This window comes from Nothobranchius furzeri, chromosome 15 (assembly GCF_043380555.1).
Source record: "Nothobranchius furzeri strain GRZ-AD chromosome 15, NfurGRZ-RIMD1, whole genome shotgun sequence".
Lineage (NCBI taxonomy): Eukaryota > Metazoa > Chordata > Actinopteri > Cyprinodontiformes > Nothobranchiidae > Nothobranchius > Nothobranchius furzeri.
This window is the reverse complement of record NC_091755.1, coordinates 53,519,985-53,541,409: the sequence shown is the minus strand read 5'-3', so window position 1 is coordinate 53,541,409 and position 21,425 is coordinate 53,519,985. Positions and strand designations below refer to the sequence as shown.

General features: G+C 44.4%; 1 protein-coding gene across 1 annotated transcript; it reads right to left on the bottom strand.

The window, feature by feature from the left end:
* Window positions 1-1,677: 1,677 nt before the first annotated feature.
* Window positions 1,678-20,846, bottom strand: opn7d (opsin 7, group member d). The gene is made up of 6 exons (XM_015968473.3): window positions 20,519-20,846; window positions 8,577-8,667; window positions 8,345-8,507; window positions 8,035-8,162; window positions 7,603-7,937; window positions 1,678-4,001 (listed from the first exon to the last, which is right to left on the bottom strand). Exons 2-6 carry the CDS (start codon window positions 8,665-8,667, stop codon window positions 3,525-3,527), a joined length of 1,194 nt encoding a protein of 397 aa, XP_015823959.3. The 5' UTR covers window positions 20,519-20,846; the 3' UTR covers window positions 1,678-3,524.
* Window positions 20,847-21,425: the final 579 nt, after the last annotated feature.

Genomic DNA, 21,425 nt, shown 5'->3' with positions numbered 1-21,425 from the left:
TGATGCTAAACAACACATGTGAGCTACCAGAGCTAACCTTATTTATGTTTGAATCAGAGGATTAAATCAAGTCAGAACTCACCTTGTTTTACTTCAAGGCCAGCCAGTTCTCCATCAGCACCAGAGTTCTTTTCCTTCTTGGTTCCTTCATGACCACAAAGCCCAGACATACTTAGTCCAGCAGGACCTGAAAGACACAAACCAAGATGAACTCAGGCCTGGATCAGGACAAGAGTCCCGCCTATACCTGGAAACAAACAGCCTAGAAACAACTTTTCTACAAGAGTTTTTGTCAGACCAGAACTGAACAAAGTTCCCTAAAGCTACGTCTTCTTTGGTTTGACTTGTTTTTCTTAAAAAGGTCTCACCATCTGCATCATTTTACAGTAAAATGTTTTTCCACGTGTTGTTCTGTTTGTGGTCACTAGAGGGCAGCCTGGCACAAACAAGATGCAACCTGAGCTACCTTTGGGTTTCATCTGGTTGTAATAAAGTGTTTTCTGTTATATTCAAGGGGGTTCGCTTTTCTTTGCTGTTTTTAACAGATAAGTAGGAAAAAGCTCCAGCAAAGGCCCTGATTCCTGCTCTCTTTTTATTTGATTTAGCAGAATCAGAAGTGCATTTGTGCCTTCAAGCAAACGTGTATCTCAGCAAATAAGTAAAATTATAGAACAATTAGGATGAGGAGATAAAAAATTCTCTATTTAAAATACTTTATAATGATGGAACTTTTATGAGCGTTGAAGGGGTGATTGTATGATTAATTCATCAGATAAAGTTTTTCTTTATAGGCTTTGTTATGATCTGCGTCTGCCCCTTCCCTCATGTGTTCTCCATCCATCTCTAGGTTCTCCTGTTGTGTATCCTAGTGCCCTCTTGTGTCATTGTCTACGCCTTCCTCATGTGTTCCCAGAGCTGCAGCCCCTCTAGTTTTCCTCTCCCCCCCCCCCCCCCCCCCCCCCCCCCAGGTATTTCCCTCCAGGTCCTGTGCTCCCCGTGGTCACACCCCTGTGGTATCTCTCTCTGTAGTGATTTCCTTTAGTTTCAGCTGTTCATCTATTAGTCTCTTTTGGTGTGTTTCTCTCCCCAGATTATTAGTTAGTTATTTGGCTCTTTTTGTTTTTAGGTTCTGTCTTTAGATCATGTTATTTTTCTTCCTCCTCAACTCACTGCCCTCTCCCTGATTAGTAATTTAGTTCACCTGTTCTCTCTCTCCCCACACACCTGCAGTTCATCTCCCTCTCATCCTCCCCAGTGTACATAACCCGTCTGTGTCTCTGTATGTTTGTTGGTCCATTGTTTTTCTGTCAGTCTCGTCTCATGTTTAATCTCTAGTGTTTTTCTTGGATCTCCAGTTTGGTTTTTGAATATTTTTGGATTTTGGCTTCCAGCTGTTTGGATTTATTTTTGTTTTGTTCATCCTAAATAAAAGGATTTTACTTTATCTCCACTCCTGCCTCTTGTCGTCCTGGGTTCTGCATTTTGGGTCCTAACCTCCTCCTGGCTCGTATCGTGACAGGCTTTGCCATGATGAACATGACACAGCTGTCTCTAGCTCGTCTGTTCTGAGACGAACATGGTTTCTGTAAACGTCACTGCTTCTGGTGAGGTCGTGACTTGGCGAGACTTCAGATTAAAATGTTTAAAGAAAAAACCTACAATTGAATATTTTCATGACTTTATTGAACAAGACTCCTGGGAATTTAGTTTTGGTCATGGTAGGTGTTCTTATTCACCTATAGGTATATGTCGAAGTTATTCACATGCACATGAAGTCACACAGCACATTAACGGGAGCAGGATTATTCAACAACATTCATGAGTTTAGTAGAAAACTCATTTACTGATTCACATTCAGAACCACATAGGGTTGTTGCTGCAACTGAAAATCATCAAGGAGTTTTAGCTAGCAGGAAGATTGGATGAAAAGAAATCAAAAGTAGCAACAGAATAATGTTCCTGTGAGATCTGAGTCAGTAGCTTCAGTTAAAAACATTTAGCACTTCACTGAGTTAAATATTTTTTTTATTTGAGAAATCCTGCTTTAGCTTTATGGATTATCATGCTAATCCTTTAATGTATATGTTTTTGTTTTTATTTTGTATATATTTTAATATGTAAACATATAGTAGAGCATCTTTTGGTTCTAGGTTCTGGATTGGGTGTTGTTTTCTTTACTGAGTGCATGCTTTTCGTAAAAATTAATGACTAATAAATTAAGGCAGTTTGAACAGAGCAGTCGTTAAAGATGTGGGAAACTCATTTAGTCAATACATTTGCAGTAGAAATGAATGCCTTGCAACTCGTACTTGGAGGAATAAAATCTCAGTTGCACCCGAATCAGGAAGTACAAGTCAGCCAGGGGAGAAAGCAGCTTCACGTCAGGTTTTAGACTTTTATTTCCTGATATTTTGACATCTTTCCTTAGATTGGATATCAGCAACATGACTCTACCTCTGACTTGCTACGTGGATGTTTTATCTTCACAAATAACACAAGCCTGGGGGAGTTTTTCTGTGGTGGAGTTGCTAATGCTAACAGTTAGCATTCACTTTGCTGTTTTCTGGGTGCTAAACCAACAACAGCCTTCCCCATCACGAGTAAAGATGTGCGAGCCCATGCGTGACAGCGTGACGTAGATCTGCCAGGATTCTCAAATCCTAGAGTTTCACCAACTATTTTCCATCAGAAGGTAATGCAGGAGATAGGTGTGTAAGACTATTTTCATGTTCAGCCTGCATGAAAAAAACAGTGACTGATTATAATCAGAAACAATCATTAAAAATGGTTTTTCAGTGAACTACACCTTCAAAGAAAGAAATACATACCCCACACAAGCTAATCGAAACCAAATGGATCCTCTTTACATCGTCCAGCTGAGTCTCTTAGTATAGCAAGTTCTTCATTAATTCTTTCTATTTATCATCAAATGCTCATCCCATATAGCTGACGCTGAAGTGATTATTATATATAGTATTTTGGATCAGTTTCACGCCAGCCGCCAGACTGAGATTGTGTCTCTGTTATAACAAGTCCCAGTGGTGATCAGGAAGCATTCCTACAGGCACCGCTGAGTCCTGCAGGGCAAAGTGTTACACAGTTACTGCAGTGACACAAGTGCTTCGGGTATGTGATAAGGATCATGTCTTTGCAAACCTTCACAGAAATTCTGTTTACTTTTCCATAATTTCCTTTTTTTTCACCAGTGAAATGTTTAACGTCGTTGTTCAGACTAACTCTGACACAGCCAAGGTGTTTGGACTTCTTCCTCTTCTATTTTAGAGACTAATTGAATTAAAAAAAGCTCATGCAGAAATTAATGTTGTAAATGTTCTCAGGTGAAGGCAAAGCATTGCAGATTGTCTTGAATCACAGATTTTTTACAGTGAAAGGGTCATTTTAGATTCTCAGAAAAGATTCCAGATGGTTGGTGCAGCCATGTGGTGTTGCCATGGTGTCTGAGTGAATCACACTTTCTCTGTCTCTTTGACTTTGTGTCCTGTTTTGTTTTACAGAATGCTCCGTTAGAGGAAATTCAGCTGTGGATTGGCTGAGAGTGGGCTAACTGTCACCTCTGTGCTTGTGGATCCTGTCAGGATGCACGCTGTCTTTTGGGGTTCAGGAACTTGACACAGAGCCGTGTTCTCGGCGCAGTTCAGAAATGCTCCGTAGTTCTCCTGCTGACCATTTGAGAATCTCGTGGAGGCATCAGTGTCCTTATTGCGTTGTGAGTTGAGGCCAAAATACTCTTGCAGCTGAGGACTACCTCTGTAAATCCTCTGTCGCAACATAGTTGTGTCCTTGTATAAACACTCACGAAAGTTGGGTTTGCACAGCAGAAAAACCATTGGGTTGTAGAGTGTAGAAGACTTGGCAAAAATGGCGGCAAGGGCAAATGCAGCAGGAGGGACCCGTGTAGCATCTCCTAAAGCAGCCCAAATGGCCACGGCAGCATAAGGGGTCCAGGCACCAAGGAAACCTATACACACTGCGATTGACATCTGTGGAGAAGAAGCAGAAATCTCAACACGTGGAAATAAAGGCAGAACAGTCCTAGAAGTAACTTGCATGTTAATTTCTGCCTTCCATACCAGAGTTTTAAACTAAGATGTTGAAAAATAATAAATGACCCACACTTGAATAGCACCTTTTTGAGTCAGATGACTCCCAAAGCTCTTTACACTAAAGTGAATCATTCATCCATTCACATGCTGATGGTGCTGCGCTACTCTGTAGCCACAGCTATGGCACAGTGGTGGAGAGGAGGCTGCTCAACACTGGCTCCACCGGTCCCTCTGACCACCACCAACTGTCCGGTGGGGTGAAGTGCCTTGCCCAAAAACACAACAGCAGAATTTCCTGCAAAGAGCTGGGATCGATCTGGCAACCCTCCGTCTACTGAGCAACCCGTTCTGCCTCTTGACCTACTTTTGCCCTTACAACAATGGATTTAAGGGTGTTATAAAGTAAAGCTAATGGAAACATTCAGTTACAGCATTCAGAAAAACCTCCAGCTGCCAGCTTGAAAGTTGAGCTGTTAATAAAAATTGTGAAATGTAGGATTTTTCATTAGCTGTGGCCAGATTTTCAGGTGTAGATTTAAACCAGTTGTTGACTATTTGAGACTTTGACCTTCATTAAAATCGGTTTCTGAGAAACTTTGCCAAAACAGTGACAGAGTTGCCTCAAATTAAACTTAAATCAGATCGTATCAAACATACTCCTTTGAAAGGGTTTTTAGACGTCAGCTGAAGACTAATTTTTACCCTCCAGCCTTCAGCTGTTTCTTTTAATGTTATTTTCCTGTTCTTCCTTGTATTGGGGATAACTTTTGATCTGCTTTAACTTTTGTTCGCTCATGTCTCAGTAGAGAACTTCCCTTTGGTCATCCACATGGTTGTGTTTAAATGATGATGATGATGATGATGATGATGATGATGTATGATTATGACTTAGATTCAGAAGCAAGGTCACCTGGTAAGCCTACATGCCCTCCATCCCCCCGCCTTTATCTTTTACCTGCACCGTCTTAACCCTTTGATGCATAATGGTCACTACAGTGGACAGGTACTCAAAATTGTTATTTCTTTATTTTTGCTATTAAGCACAGCTGTTGAAGACTTTTTTGCATGTGAGCCCCTCCATTTGGACTTCAGTAAGTCACGCCAACATATTTCATGTTCAGAATGCACACTGTCCACTGAGGTGGACATGTAATAAATTATTTGTAAATTAACAAAATGTTGCAAAAGATATTTGTTGAAATTAGTTTCATTCACACCTAAAGATGAATGCAAAAATTGTTTAAAAAATCATGGTTGAAGATCTCATAATTCATGCATCAGAGGGTTAAGTTGTGGCCATTTTTGTGTTTCATTAATGCGGTGGCCATTGCAATTTGGATTCTGCTCAAAAGTGTTATTAAAATGTGTTGAGTGATTCATGGAATATTTTCTAAAAAAAAATAAAATAAATAAAAATAAAAACACACACACGCACACACACACATATATATATATACATATATATATATATATATATGTGTGTGTGTGTGTGTGTGTGTGTGTGTGTGTGTGTGTGTGTGTGTGTATATAAAGCAAATCACTCTTTTGCTTTAGGTGATAGAAACATTCAGCTTGATCTCATTTCCTAAAGTAAGTGGTGTGAATTTCTCTTAGATTCCCCTGATAGTGCTGAAAACAGACAAGGGAAGTAATAAGCTATAGGGGTTGTATGAACTAGTCGACTAGTCGACTTCACGGCTCTGTAGTGACTTTTTATGCCCGTCATCGACTATCATGACTGACAAGATGCAGTCCTCGGAAAAAACAGCAGGTGATGAGCTCCTGCGCGTCGGGAGGCGGAGGCAACGCGCTGTGCCAGAGCGTCGGTACTGACACCGGCGGTAAAACGGACATTTAACCAAACTGTGACCATTTCCATCTTGCAATTTTACCTTTCCCTCACCCCCATCCTAATCTTAACCAGTTTGCGCATGCAAAGCTCTGATCGTTGACGTGCGCTCCAGACATCTGCGTCCTGAGCACCGCCAAATCAGGTGTCACGACCTCAAAAACAAATTAAACACGCGATCGTTCATGTCGGCTCATTTCCTTTAATGTTTTCTGTCTGTTATTTGTGCCTGATGCGTTTCGCTGCTGTGGAGCGAGGCGCATCACCTGTTTTGTCCTCCGGTGACGTACCCCCAAAATTCCACTATCTCCGCTCCGCTCCACTCCGGCACGAACTCCGCAGCAAAAACGGTCCCATTGTAGTCGGCCGGCGAGCAGCGGCACTCCGCTGTTTTTGCGGTCGGTAGATCTTTTAGAACTGCAGTTCAAAGGTAACTCATGAGGTGAATATATATGAACCCCGGTAGCAGTTTTTCTTTAGGATTGAGAGGAGATGCAGGAAGATAATAAACAGACAGGACAGAAAAATAGTCAAATAAAAACAAGTTTGCTTTTGTACCTGGTGGTTGCAACAAACAAACACCATTGAAGGTAATCAGAAGTGAGGAACAGAAAATGAAATAATTATTTTAAACCTCTGATGCATGAATTATGAAATCTTCAACCATGATTTTTTTAAACAATTTTTTTATTCATCTTTAGGTGTGAATGAAACAAAGTTCAACAAATTGTTTTGTAACATTTTGTTAATTTACTAATAATTTATTACATGTCCATCTCAGTGGACAATGTGCATTCTGAACATGAAATATGTTGGCTTGACTTACTGAAGTCCAAATGGAGTGGCTCACATGCAATAAAGTCTTCAACGGCTGTGCTTAATAGCAAAAACAAATAAATAACAATTTTGAGTACCTGTCCACTGTAGTGACCATTATGCATCAAAGGGTTAATGTTTAGAGCAGCAGGAAAGGCTGCAGGCGCATCCGTGCGTTTGCGGCTGCTGCGCAGGGGGAGGGGGGAGAGGGCTGAAGTAGGATGCAGAAACTACAGTTGTTAAAAGAGATGTGTTAACTTAGAAAATGTGGGTGCAATTTTAATTGTCAAAAACTCCAGCGAACCTACCGACCCCCCCACCCCCCATCCTCCGTGCCGCTTCAGGTGTACAACATCATCAACGACTAGTCGAAGTCGACTCGATTTTCATTACTTGACTGTCGACTTAAAAAAAATTAACCCTTTGATGCATAATGGTCACTACAGTGGACAGGTACTTAAAATTGTTATTTATTTATTTTTGCTATTAAGCACAGCTGTTGAAGAATTTATTGCATTTGAACCCCTCCATCTGTACTTCAGTAAGTCAAGCCAACATTTTTCATGTTCAGATTGCACACTGTCCACTGAGGTGGACATGTAATAAATTATTTGTAAGTTAAATTTTACAAAAAATATGTAAATATGAAATTTGTTTAATTCACACCTAAAGATGAATGAAAAAAATTGTTTAAAAAATCATGGTCGACGATTTCATAATTCATGCATCAAAGGGTTAAGTCATGCAACCCCTAATAAGCTATTTATGTTAATATGCTTTGAATAATTAATGATCTCACATCCTTTTTCAGAACCTGCTTACTGCAAACCCTGGAATCAGTGCTAGTGACATGAGACCGCCACATCCTCTGACCTTCGCAATGAGAGCGTGTGCGTTGGTGGTCTTGGTCTGTGGTGACACATGCTGCTGAACGGCCTGACGTGACCCCCGCACCGTCAGCAGAATGAACACATAGGAGAAGAAGATGATGGTGCAGGGCAGCGCGTAGCAGAAGACAAAAAGGCAGACAATGTAAGACAAAGCTGAAAGCTGGTGATTGGGTGCATGCCAGTCAATGCAGCAGGCTGTGCCGTAGGGTTCAGCGCTGTAGTGCCCCCACTGAGCCAAAGGTCCCAAGGCAAACACAGAAGCGTAGCACCAGACTCCAGCCACCAGGAGGCGGGCATGTGAGGAGGAAAACTTGTTCCCTGAGAGGGGAGACATAAAAAGATGCTTCGAATTTGAACAGTTTGATCATTTTCTCATGCTCCTCAGATTTGCAACATGCTTTTTGATATCCCTCACCACAGTTAGGGAAACAGACTTTAAGGCAGCACACAAAGGAGAGGGCCGTGATGTTTGTCAAGCTGCACAGGCCAAATAAAACTCCACACATGGCATAGAGCTGGCAGGTGATGTCTCCAAACAGCCACCTGAACACACAGACCAGGGGAATCAGGTGGAGATGAGCCTGGAGCTAACAGCAGGAAGATTTTTAATCTGCTTGGTTTTTCATTATTCAAAAAGGAGTAGGCTAGCTTTGATATGACGTTTTAATAAAGGACAATTAGCTGTTTATTAAGTAGTCTGATGCTGAGAAAGATAAAGAACTTACCTATGTGATAAAGCTGATGGAATTGCTAATGGAAACAAAGTGAGGGTCATCCCAAGGTCACTGATGGAGAGGTTGATGATGAAGAACTCTGCTGGTTTCAGACTGGATCTCTTGTGGTAGGCAACCAGCAGCAGGAGGCAGTTACCCACGAAGGACAGTATACCTGCAGAAGAGAACTTGAGCTGAGCAAGTGGTTCTAAAGATCATCACAGCTAGAAGCATGCGCACTCACAGAAGACGCTGTACAGGGAACCCATCATGATGTCGTGCTCTTTGGAGATGGTGGAGGCAAACATCGAGGATGTGTTTGAAGCATTTCCCATCTGAAATGTTTTCAAAAGCACACTTATGAGTTCATTGTGTCCAATAATTGCTTTCAGACCAAAAACAACCATTGGATCATCCGGTTGTCGGTCTGGCCGAATCGCTGCACTTCCCCGGGTCCTCCACACGTAACGCACTTGCATATTTAGCAACAGAACACCAGTGGTGTGAGAGGTTCTCTGCTCAATAATATCAGAGAAGGAGAAACAGCTGGTTGCTACCACTTCAATGTAAGGCCAAAATACCAGAGTCCCAAAAAGAAAAAAAATACATCCTTCGAAGTCGCAGACAACAAAAGACGCTTGGACCTATGTTATGTCCTCTAATGGTGGAAAAAAGGAAGGACAGTGACTGGTGTTTAGCACTATCTCAATTTTTTCTGACTCGAGTGTCCTGTGACACGTTTGTGTTGAAAACCAAACTTGTTCTGTAAATTTGCTTAAGTGGTGCACATTAAGAAGAGTGGTTCCTTGCTGCAGGAAAGTGCATTGCTCAACAAAGCTGCTTTTTAAGGAAATAAATTATAAAGAACCACGAGTGACGAGACTTCTTTTAAAGTTAAAGTCCCATTAGTCATCATCACACACTGGTTAAATTCATCTCCGCATTTGACCCAACATCGTGGGGAGCGGTGAGCTGCAGCGAAGGCTGCACTTGGGAACTACAGTATTTGGTGGTTTAAACCCCAACCCAACCCCTTAAAAGCTGAGTGTCAAGCAGGGAGGGATTGGGTCCCATTACTAAAGTCTTGTGGGGATAACTCAACTAGGATTTGAACCCAGATCTCCCAGCCTCAGGGTGGACACTCTACCACTTGGCCACTAAGAAGGCTTTTAATACATACATGATATTACACGTTTCTTATCCGTATGATTCCCAAAGAGTTGATGTTTCATAAATCTGGTTCTTGCAAAAATTCTAAATTTCTTTTGTAAGATGGAAAGTTAAACCTTTGAATGAGGGCCCAGGCCAGGATCACGAACAGGGGAGCAAGAGAATGGTTTTGCCTTAAAGAGTCGTTTAGAAAAGCCAAAGTAATTCTGTGCATCAACAGATCAGGCCAGTAGGTTACTGAGGGAATCTTAATGGTGTCCTGTCATGATCAGCTGAAGAATGTCTCTTTGTGTGAGTCATTCACCAATCCCAAAAGCTTCTCCCCATTGTGTTGTTTCACTAGATGTTGATTGTGATTAAAAGCATCACTTTGTTTGATAAGAGGAAAAGCAAGCAGGTTTAACTTGGGACAAAGAGGACAGAGCAGGAGACACATATTTTCTGTGATCTGTCAAGAATGATGTAAAGGCATCGTTGGCTTTCAAGGACTTAGAGCATCCTATTGGGTAAAGAACGAGACTTCATCATTATGCCTGACAGCAAACCTATCAGTGATGCCAGGTTGCCTGAACGGAGGAGAGTCAGTATTGTATGTATTTTCATTTTAGTCTTTATTTCAGAGATAATGAAAAGCCCACAGAGGGCACAGGAAGACAGCAAATGATGGATGTTAACTGAGCTTGCCCTTTTTAGTGCAATTTTAGTGTAGCGTTAAATCTGCATACTGGAATCACCTCCGTTGCTATGCAGGGGATTCCAAAAAATAACCAATCAGATTAACCTATGAAGCTTATATCATATATATAAATATCCCGGATACTTATATATCGATCTAAGTTTATACATCAACCTGTTTGATCTAATTTTAATCCAAAGATTAATGTTTAATTTAGATAATTAAATTTAATAGCAAAAGTTATTTTAAATCAGAAGCTAGGATCTTTTGCTTTCAAATAACCAGAAATACCAACCTTTTCTGTGTTTCGTTTCAATAATGAGGCAAATTTAAAAATGAAGAAATTTTATTACTAAAAATTATAAACTGAGAAGATTTGAAATGACAATTATAAAATGACAATTCATGGATGGCAATTTTAATGACAATCTTTAACAGTTTTGATATTAAACTTGTCTAAAAGCAAACCTGTGACTGAATGGAGCTAAAATGAGAATGGTGAGTTTTGGATGTGTGAATGAAGTTCTCAGAAGGTTTTTTTCCAGAGAGAATGAAAGCGTTCTGGGTGGAAATGATGTTTTGCGGATAACAGTTATTTTGAGAGATACAGCATCAAACGCATTCTCGTGTTCTACCTCACCCAAACAGCTGACCCTCTTGTGGATCCGGAGATCAGGAGGATGGTGATTCATCCAAGATGACACCCCGGCTGGTAGAGGAGACGCAAGTGTCCGATCGTCTGGTCCAGAGTTGTCCTGGGTACACGGTGTATGAAGCGTTTGGCAGACGAACGTTCTCGTCTTTAACTTAACTTCAGAAATCAACGACTCTGGTAGAGTCTTCGTCAGCTGGTTTACAGTTACGTTTATTCTTTGGATATTCTGGTCGGCGTGACTAGAACAGCAGGTGGAGGTTAGGAGACGGCCGTTCCCCTTTCCTCGTGGTGTTGGTTCAAGAACCGGACTTGAATCTGTGATGGGTAGTTTAACCAAAAGTTCTCAGGACCACTCCCACTCTCTCCGGAAGAAAGCTTGCTCATGTGTCAAAAACATGTGATGTAGTTATTGTTTATCTGAACTCTGTGTTAGCTGAATAGGGTGAACTTGACCTTGTTACTAAACACATCTTTAATCATTATAATAATAATTATTATTATACCCAAAGCATAATAATCCACTTCATGTAATTAAAATACCTTTATATTGAACCAAGTGATCATGTTATGATGATTATATTAAACAGCAATAAAATCAATGAGTTTATTAATTATTATCTAATTATTATCATCGTGACTAAGTGTCCTTCTTGGGACGGAACAGCAGATATGGTGTTATGATCTTGAGCAGACATCGTGGCTCCTTGGGTAATCTGTGGATTCAAAAAGTACTGTTTGACCCAGCTTGACCCAGCTGGGCAAATGTGACCTTTGCCACACATCAGAGAGCCTTCATCACGCTACATTAGAATAGAATAGAATAGAATAGAATGATCAATTCCAAATGCAACAGGTGGAAATTATAGGCAATTAGCAAGTCATCCCCAATAAAGGAGTGGTTCTGCAGGTGGTGAACACAGACCAGTTCTCAGTTCCTCTGCTTTCTGGCTGATGTTTTGGTCACTTTTGAATGCTGCAGTGCTTTCACTCAAGTGGTAGCATGAGATGGAATCTACAACAAAGAGACAGGCCAGCACATCAGGAGACGTGGAAGAGGCCGTGGGATGGCAGCAACTCAGCAGTAGGAAGGAGGAGCACTGCCAGAGTCCTGCAGAATGACCTCCACCGGGCCACAAATGTGCATGTGTCTGCTCAAACGGTCAGAAACAGACTCCATGAGGGTGGTGTGAGGGCCCGACGCCAACAAGTGGGGGTTGTGCTTACAGCCCAACACTGGGATTGTCAAATTCTTCACTGGTGCCCTGTGCTCTTCATAAAATCCCCTGGAAGAATTACTGGCCTCACTTAACTCCTCTCATGCCAGGGTTTTGCCTTCCTGACCACCCGAGGCACATCCCACTTGGTCTGCTGCTGCTACCTTTCAGCGGTGTCTAGAGTTCCACAGGCCAAAAAGACCCACATGACAATACAGCCACTCAAAAGCACACCCAAAAATGAAACTTTAAAAAGTTATAAAGTAAACTAATAACAAATAAATGATGAATACCGACCACCCTTTAGCCTCAGCTCCAGTCAGCCAACATGACAATGGAGGGCATGGAACCTGGCCCACTTGGACTCAATGTCCCCCACCTCCCCTGGGATGTGTTCAAACTTCTGTTGGAGGTGGGAATTAAAGCTCCTTCTGACAGGAGACTTCACCAGATGTTCCCAGCTGACCCTCACAAAAAGTTTGGGCCTGCTAGGTCCAAAAGGCATCTTCCACCATAATCTGAGCCAAATGACCACCAGTTGAAAGCTCTGCCCCTCTCTTTACCCGAGTGTCCAGACATGTGGGCACAGATCAGATGAGATGACAACAAAGTTGATCTTCGAGCTCTGGCCTAAGGTATCATGGTGGCAAGAGCACATATGGACACCTTCATGCCTGAACATGGTGTTCATTATGGACAATCCATGATGAGCACAGAAGTCAGATAACAAAACACTGCTCAGATTCAGATCAGGGGAGCCATTCCTCCCCATCCCTGCATGTTTCTCTCCTCCTGCTCCCTCACATCATCACACAAAAATGCACATAGGACCTTGGGGGGTGGGCAAGTCAGGGAGTGCGGGTATGGACCCCATTTCCGCATTCCTGTGGCAACCTGCCCCCCAATTTTATTTGCACCTTATACACTTCCACTGATGACATTCCACACAAACACACACTTAGGGCCTTGGGAGTGAGCACATTCAACAGCATTTGGCAGGGGGATATCTCAGCCTCCTCCCGGGTGCCGGTGCCCCCTTCCAATTTTAAACCGCACTTAGACACCGAGGGCTGAGGGTGTAAGTGAGGTGGTGCAGTGGCATCAGCTGGCATAGGCCGGATGATGCCCCCACTGCCCGCTCACCACAGCCATGGAATACACCTCATGATCACACAACACTATATTGGAGCAGGCGGAGGGAGACTAGGGGTCTTAGCGCACCTCTGTTGTTGCTTGGCTTCCTGGGGCTGGAGGCTAGGAGGGAGATCTGGCCGTCTGGTTGGGGTCTGGGGTGGTGGGTTGCTGTGCTCAGCATTGGGCGGGGGAGCCTGCTCATCAGCACCCCAGCAGAAAGGGTTGAACTCTGGTTACCGGTGATGGTTGTACCCCATGTGCAGCAGTACCGGGACCAGAGTTAATAGGGTGTGTATGGGGAGCATGAGTGGGTGTCCGGCGTGCATTTTTGTAAGTCTTGGGTTGTATGTGCATGTGTGAGCATGAGGGGGGGAATGTGTGACTGTGTTTGTGTATGACTGTATATGTCAGGTGGGGCCTTTGACTCCTCCCCTCTCCTGGATCTTCTTTTGATGATATAGATCTTCATCCCCACTCCCCCTGCCACATCTGGTGTGAGAGGTTGTGCCTTGGTCTGCCTGAGTGTTCGTGGCAACCGGGTCTGGGGGTTTAATATATGGCATCTGCCTGATCAATCCCGGTGGCTGCCTGGTGGGGTCTGGGTCCCTGGGCTCTGCTGGGTCCCCGGTGGGGGTGGTCTCCCCTGGGTCCCGGGTCGCTGGGTCCCGGGTCGCTGGGTCCCGGGTCGCTGGGTCCCGGGCTCGGCCGGCTAGGGAGTGGGAGGCTGCGGGCGGGCCTGTGGGCTTGCCGCTGATTTCTCCCGGGACTCTGCCGGCTGCTGGTTGTGGCCCCCCAGGGCGATCCTCTGTGCCTCTCGAGGGGGGCGGGGGCCTTTCTGGTTGCAGTCTCCTTGGGGTTCCTGTGTTCTGGGGCAGCGCCTGGATCTCTGGGATTTGGAGCTCCCCCCCGTCTCCTGCGCATCTTTGGGGGGCGAATCTGTGGTCCCTCACACTCTCTGTTGGACGCTCCTATAGAGAAACCTTACATAAACAAGCGCGTGTACACACACAGGTGCTCACATGGTGCTCTCAAAAGTATGGGCTTGGGCATGTTAAACACAGGTCTTAAGACTATGGTTGGCACTTAATGCACTGTGATTTATTATCGTGATTCTTCAGTTAAACAATGTTGATTATATATGTCTTCATCAAGTTGACGCGGTGATAGCTTGATCTTGTTGTATTGTTGTGTCCCATTTTTTTTGTTCTTTTGCTTCTTTTTGTCTTTTTCTGCAGGTCTAGAAGCAGACTCTTGTTCATTATTGTTTATTTTTGTGGAACCCCCCCCCCCCCCCCCCCCTCTCTCTCCCCACCTTTTCTTTTCCTTTCTCTTTCACCTCTGTCTCCGTATCTGGTCGGAATTACAAAGCATTCAAAAACAATAACAACAAAGTTTCAAGTATCAGGCGTGACATTAAAAGCAGACGCTTTGATGCTCCACCTGAGAGTAAATCTGTAAGGCTTGTTACCAGCATTCAGACATCAATTCTGTTTGCTTCACAGCCAGACAGGACACGGTAAAAAAAAAGACAACAAAAAAAAACAGCAATAATGATTACACTTGTACAGTAGTTTTCAAGCCACCCAAAGCACTTTACAGAGAATCCATTATTCATTTAAACACTAGTGGTGCGTAGCCACAGCTGCCCTGGGACAGTCTGACACTGCTGCATTGGCCTCTCTGACCACCACAGACAAAAACAAGTCAGATAAAGTGTTCATCTCAAGCCAGGGATTTCAAAAAATTTCCAGAAAGTAGCTAAGATCGAATCGTTAACCCTGCATTTGGATGACCTTCTCCACCTCCTTAGCCACTCCTACCAAATCTACCTATTTCCTGTTACGACCTTTCATGTGTGTGTTACCTTAGTTTCTAAAGTGCATATGTACACTTATTGGAAGATGTCCTGTGGTTTTCTGCAAGGACATTAATATTTGGATCACCCGTATGCAGTGTGCAGCACTTGGCAGCATAAGGATGCTATAGCGTACATGTTGGTTTGCCTGCTGCGTGTCAACACTGAGACAGTTGTGACGGCTCTGAAAATAGGACTGTCGCTCAGAGCCATTAAATGTGTGCAGTCAGCAGAGATGAGCAGCAATTTAACGTCTTACAGTCATCCAGAGGGCAGCAATTTCACCGAGTATGCAGGATTACAACACTCTCTGATTTTAACATGTGCACCTTCAACCCTTAGATGTTTGTTGCTCATCTTTTGTGCGTTAACGCTAACTGCATTACTTGGTTCTTTTTCCAACACAGCAAAAGCCAAAATGTCAGCAAAAACAAGTAAAAACAACTCTTTTGCTGTATTGGAAAAGGAAACAAATAGGCTAATGCAGTTTGTTGTATGCTTCAATTAATACTATTTCTAAATAATTAATTATTTATATTAAAGTACATAATTCAAAACCTCGATGCGACGGTGGCACAGGAGTTAAGTGCTCGCCCCGTAATCGGTAGGTTGCAGGTTCGAGTCCCGCTCAGGCTGTCGTTGTGTCCTTGGGCAAGACACTTAACCCACGTTGCCTGCTGGTGGTGGTCGGAGGGACTGGTGGCGCCAGCGCTCGGCAGCCTCGCCTCTGTCAGTGCGCCCCAGGGCAGCTGTGGCTACATCGTAGCTCATCCCCACCAGTGTGTGAATGGGTGAATGACTGATTGTGTTGTAAAGCACCTTGGGGGGTTCCATGACTCTAGAAGGCGCTATATCAAATACAGGCCATTTACCATTTTACCATATATAGATTTTTCTTTTGCTTTAATGGAAAATACTTGCAGGCACACTCTACATCTTTGTGTCAGCTGTTTGTTTAAGTTTTGTGTAAAATAAACCTCATCAGCACACGTGACAGTGTGTGGCACCTCCCCGTGGGGCCCAAAGAGATCTCTGAGAGATTTAAGTCGACTGTTTTCACCCCGGCTGAGTGTGACTGACGGTGACAGGCGAACGCCAGAACAGGATAATATTTACTCAAAGCTTTAACAGCATGACAGAGCTGTTGGATATAACACCACCCAACGTCACCAAGCATGCCGTCACAGACATGAGGTAATGGCTGATGAGAGATCACATGATGCGGCATGTTTAAGGCGGCCAGCTTGACAATCAGTGATCTGACTTAGAATCAGTTCTCACCTAGGTTTAGATTCAGGTTTGGACATTGATTTCTGTCATGTATTACTAAAACCCCTTAGTGCCTGCCCAGTCTTCAGTCATGCATGCACGCTTTGTTTTCCTGATCTGCAACATGCACAATTGATTTGTAAGAACTTACAACATAAACACATAAAAGTATCAAGTTCAAGCAAAGAGGAATCCATCCATCCATTTTCAGCCACTTATCCTAAGTCGAGTAAAGGGGGCAGCAGCCTAAACAGAGGGACCCAGACTTCCCTTTTCCAGCTGCTTGAGCCAGCTCCTCTGGCTGAGTCCCAAGGTGTTCCCTGGCCAGATGAGAGACATAGTCCTTCCAGCGTGTCCTGGGTCTTCCCTTGGGTCTCCTCCCAGTTGGAAGTGCCCACAAAAATTCACTAGGGAGGCATCCAGGAGGGATCCTAACCAGATGCCCAAGCCACCTCAACTGGCTCCTCTTGACGTGGAGGAGCAGCAGATCTACTTCGAGCCCCTCCCGGATGACCAAGCTTCTCACCTTTTCTCTAAGGGAGAGCCCAGCCACCCGGGAGAGAAAACTCATTTTCGCCACTTGTATCCGCGATCTTGTTCTTTCGGTCACTACCCAAACCTCGTGACCATAGGTGAGGGTAGGAACGTAGATCGACCGGTAAATTGAGCGCTTCTGTTAATGCAGCACCGATCCGCCTATTGATCTCACCCTCCATTTTTTCCTTACTCGTGAACTAGACCCCAAGATACTTAAGAAGAAGAAGAAGACGGTCTTTTATATAGCGCCTCTCAAGATAAAAATCACGAGGCGCTTCACAAAAACAAAAAAAATTCAAGTATAAAAGACTTCAACTCCTCCAGTTGAGGCAGGACCTCATCCCTGACTTGGAGATGGCATTTTTCTCTTTTCCCATTCAAGACCATGGTTTCAGATATAAAGGAGCTGATTCTCATCCCAGCCATTTCACACTCAGCTGCGAACCGCTCCAGCAAGATCACTGTCCGATGAAGCCAACAGGACCACATCATCTGATAAAAGTAGAGACCCGATCCTCAGGCCACCAAAATAGATCCCCTCAACACCTTGGCTGCACCTAGAAATCCTGTCCTTAAAAGTTTGAACAGAATCTGTGACAAAGGGCAGATTTGGTCGAGTCCAGTTCTCACTGGAAATGAGCTAGACTTACTGCCGGCAATGCGGACCAAGCTCTGTCATACAGGGCCTTAGCGACTCGAATCCGAGGGCCTGGTACCCCATACTCTCGGAGAACCCCCACGGGGCCCCCCGAGTCAAACCCCTTATTCAAATCCGCAAAACACATGTAGATTGGTTGGGTAAACTCCCATGCTCCCTTCAGGATCCCTCTAAATGACCTGCACTTGTATAGCGCCTCTCAGAGTAAGGACTCCAAAGCGCTTTACACTACAGTGTATCAATCATCCATTCACACTCACATTCACACTGGTGATGAGCTACAATGTAGCCACAGCTGCCCTGGGGTACACTGACAGAGGCGAGGCTGCCGAGCACAGGCGCCACCGGTCCCTCCGACCACCACCAGCAGGCAAGGTGGTTCAAGTGTCTTGCCTGCTGGTGGTCTTGCCCAAGGACACAGCAGCAGAATTCTCTGTCCGGAGCTGGGATCGAACCTGCAACCTTCCGATTACTGGACAACCCGCTCAACCTGTTGAGCTACTGCTGCCCAGTAAGAGTATAGAGCTGGTCCAGTGTTCCACAGCCAGGATGAAAACCACATTGTTCCTCCTGAATCTGAGGTTAGACAATTCAATGTACCCTCCTCTCCAGAATCCCTGAATAGACCTTACCAGGGAGGCTCATCCCTCTGTAGTTGGAACACACTCTGTGGTCCCCCTTTTTAAATAGGGGAACCACCACCCCAGTCTGCCAGTCCAGTGGAACTGTCCCCAATCGCGTCAACCATCACAGCCCTAAGACATCCAGAGCCTTAAGAAACTCTGGGTGGATCTCATCCACTTCCAGGAACTTCCCACAGGGCAGTTTTTTTTAGATCACCTTAGTGACCTCAGTTCCAGAGATTGGAGAGCCCAATCTAAAGTCCCCAGACCCTGCTGCCTCACTGGAAGACGTGCCAGTGGGATTGAGGAGGTATTCTGCCCACTGATCCACAACGTGTCCCAAGTAGAGGTCAGAAGCGCACTATCACCACTGTAAATAGTGTTAGTAGAGCACTGCTTTCCACTTCTGAGATGCTGGATGGTGGACCAGAATCTCTTCGAAGTCAAGTCTTGCTCCATGGTCTCACTGAACTCCTCCCACGCCCATTTGTTTGCCTCCATGACCACCCGAGCTGCATTCCGCTTCGACTGTCGGTACCCATCAGCTGCCTCTGGAGTCCCACAGGCCTACAAAAACTGATAGGACTCTTTCTTCGGCTTGATGTCATCCCTAACTGTCGGTGTCCACCAGCTGGTTCAGGGGTTGCCACCACGACAAGCACCGATGACCCTGCAGCCACAACTCTGGTTAGTCGCCTCGACAATGGAAGCACGGCCCACTCAGATTCAATGTCCCCCATTTCCCTCGGGACGTGTTCAAAATTCTGTGGGAGGTGAAAATCGATGCTCCTTCTGACAGGGGACTCTGCCAGATGTTCCCAGCAGACCCTCACAATACGTTTAGGCCTGCCAGGCCTGACCGGCATCCTCCCCCACAATCGGAGTGTCACGGTCTGGGTTTTTTCCTCCTGCCATTTGCTATGTGGTTTTGAGTCTCCTTCTGCAGGTGGGCATGTCTGGAGGTGGCCAAGCTGCAGATCATCAGCTCATCAGCTGGCCAGGGAGTATTTAAGCAGCTGAGAGACACCATCACTTCGCTGGATGATTACTCTACCTGGGTACCTTCTAACAGCCACCTAGAGAATTAGATATTTGAGTATTTTAGCCTTTGAGCATTTGTTGAATTTTTGGACTTTGGATTTTTGCCTTTATTGATCTCCTGCTGTTGTTTACAAACCCTCCACTCCCATCTCTGACTGGCAGAATTCTGGAGAACTTCTACACCCGCTCGTCTCTCAGTCCCTCCCTTGCCAATTCTACCTCCAGTAGCCCACCGATACTCACCTGGATCTGCACCCTCTTACGCTCAGCTCCCTCCACCTCCAACTCTGGATCCCTGCTCCTAGAAAGCTTCTCCGACTCAGACCGGACCAACTTCCCTCTCAGACTGTAAGTTCTCAAAAGATCACTAAAATCCTCTGTTGCCCTTTTTGAGCTGGATCTAACCTCCATCTGTCTGCAGATTCCGGCACCTGACCCCTGTTGAAGGTCTCAGCTACATTTATGCTGCTCCCTTGGCTTCTCCCTTTTTAAATAATTGTTTAAAACTTTCACTGTAGTCTGCGAACTGATTCTGTATGTCGTAGGTTAGACGCTTACCTCACAACATGACATGGAGACAACACACTACCAGGTAGTGGTCAGTTGACAGCTCTGCCCCTTTCTTCTCCCGAGTGTCCAAGACACGCGGCTGCGAATTGGATGAAACAAACCCGACCATCGTACTGCGGCCTAAGGTAACTTGGTGTTCATTATGGACATTCCATGACATGCACAGAAGTCCAATAACAAAACACCGTTCAGATTCAAATAAGGGGGGATTTCCTCCCAACCACACCTCTGCATGTCTCACTTTGCCCACGTGAGATTTAAACTCCCCCAGCAGAACGAGGGAGTCACTGGAAAGAGCACTCTCCAGCACTTCCTCCAAGGACTCCAAAATGTGGTCTGGACAGTGGTAATCACTGATGACTTCCACTTCCAAAAAAGATAAAGAGAAGCAGTGAATTGTGAGGGAGAAGTATAATCAGAGGAAGGCATCCCTAATCCTGCCCGGGATCCCACATGTCCCCTTTAGGTCTCTGCCTTGGTTTAATCATCAGCGTTCCTGAAGCTGCATGTCAGAACAAAGACTGAATGCCCTTCAAGAAATAATCTTTTTAAACAGCCAGTGGCTATCAGAGTCATATGAGAACAACCTACCAGACTATTGAGCAGGGAGAACATGCATGAGAATATAGATATTTTGGAGTTAAATCAGCTTTGATAGGAAACTATTACTGGGCATTCACAGCATGCATAAAGAGAGGTGAGCTCCAACAATTGCATCATCATCAACAACCCCCTTTATTCTAATGATATAAAGTCAGACTCTGGAAACAGCAGTGCTGCTTACCTTCCTGGGAGGGATGACTTGTTCTCAATTAAACTCATGGAGGCCAAATGGAGAGCTGGAGACAGACGAGAGAAGCTTAGTCAGCCACTGAAGCAGAGAGACGGAGGGAGAAGATGAGGAGAGGAGGGAGGGTGGCACTGGACCCATTCAAGCTATCCTCCTCCCAGACACAGACATGTAGGCAGCCAGGTGGACAAGCTCCCTCATTCAGCATGCGCTCTCATCATCCTTGTGAACGAGTCACACTGATGTACAACGAACAGCACACGGAGACGGCGGGCCAGAGAGAGACAGGAAAAGTGGGGGGAGAGGGATCAACATACTGGCAGGATCTGAATGTTACTGATGACTTAAAGTACCGCTCCCCACCCCGTCTCCTACGTCCCTACACCAATACTTTCCTCATTATGCCCCTGCACTTGGATACTTTTATTTAATGTTGAGGTTAGGTGTTCTTCTAAAGCAGTTGGAATGAATAAAATCACCTGACAGCATTTGACCCTCACAAAACAACTTCATTTTTGCTTTTTGTCCATCTAAGGCCTGGTTCACAATCAAGCTAATTATGCAGATTCTTGACCCAATCTTTCCCTACTCCCAACCTTAAGGAGGCACCTGATTATATATATATATATATATATATATATATATATATATATATATATATATATATATATATATATATATATATATATACATACATATATATATATATATATATATATATATATATATATATATATATATATATATATAAATCACGTGGGGGCTGGTGCCTATCTCCAGCGGTCAATGGGCAATCAGGCGGGGTACACCCTGGACAAAGAGCCAGTCCATCACCAGTGTTGGGCAAGTTACTTCAAAACTGTAATGCATTATTTATGACTTGTTACCCTCATTTTAAAGT

Bases quoted from the DNA above. Each gene is read 5' to 3' on its own strand.
- opn7d (XM_015968473.3), bottom strand. From the start codon at position 8,667: ATGGGAAATGCTTCAAACACATCCTCGATGTTTGCCTCCACCATCTCC. The intron at 8,163-8,344 runs GTAAGTTCTTTA...CTGTGTGTTCAG, and splicing joins CCATCAGCTTTATCACATAG to GTGGCTGTTTGGAGACATCA. The intron at 7,938-8,034 runs GTGAGGGATATC...CTCCCCTCTCAG, and splicing joins AGTCTGTTTCCCTAACTGTG to GGAACAAGTTTTCCTCCTCA.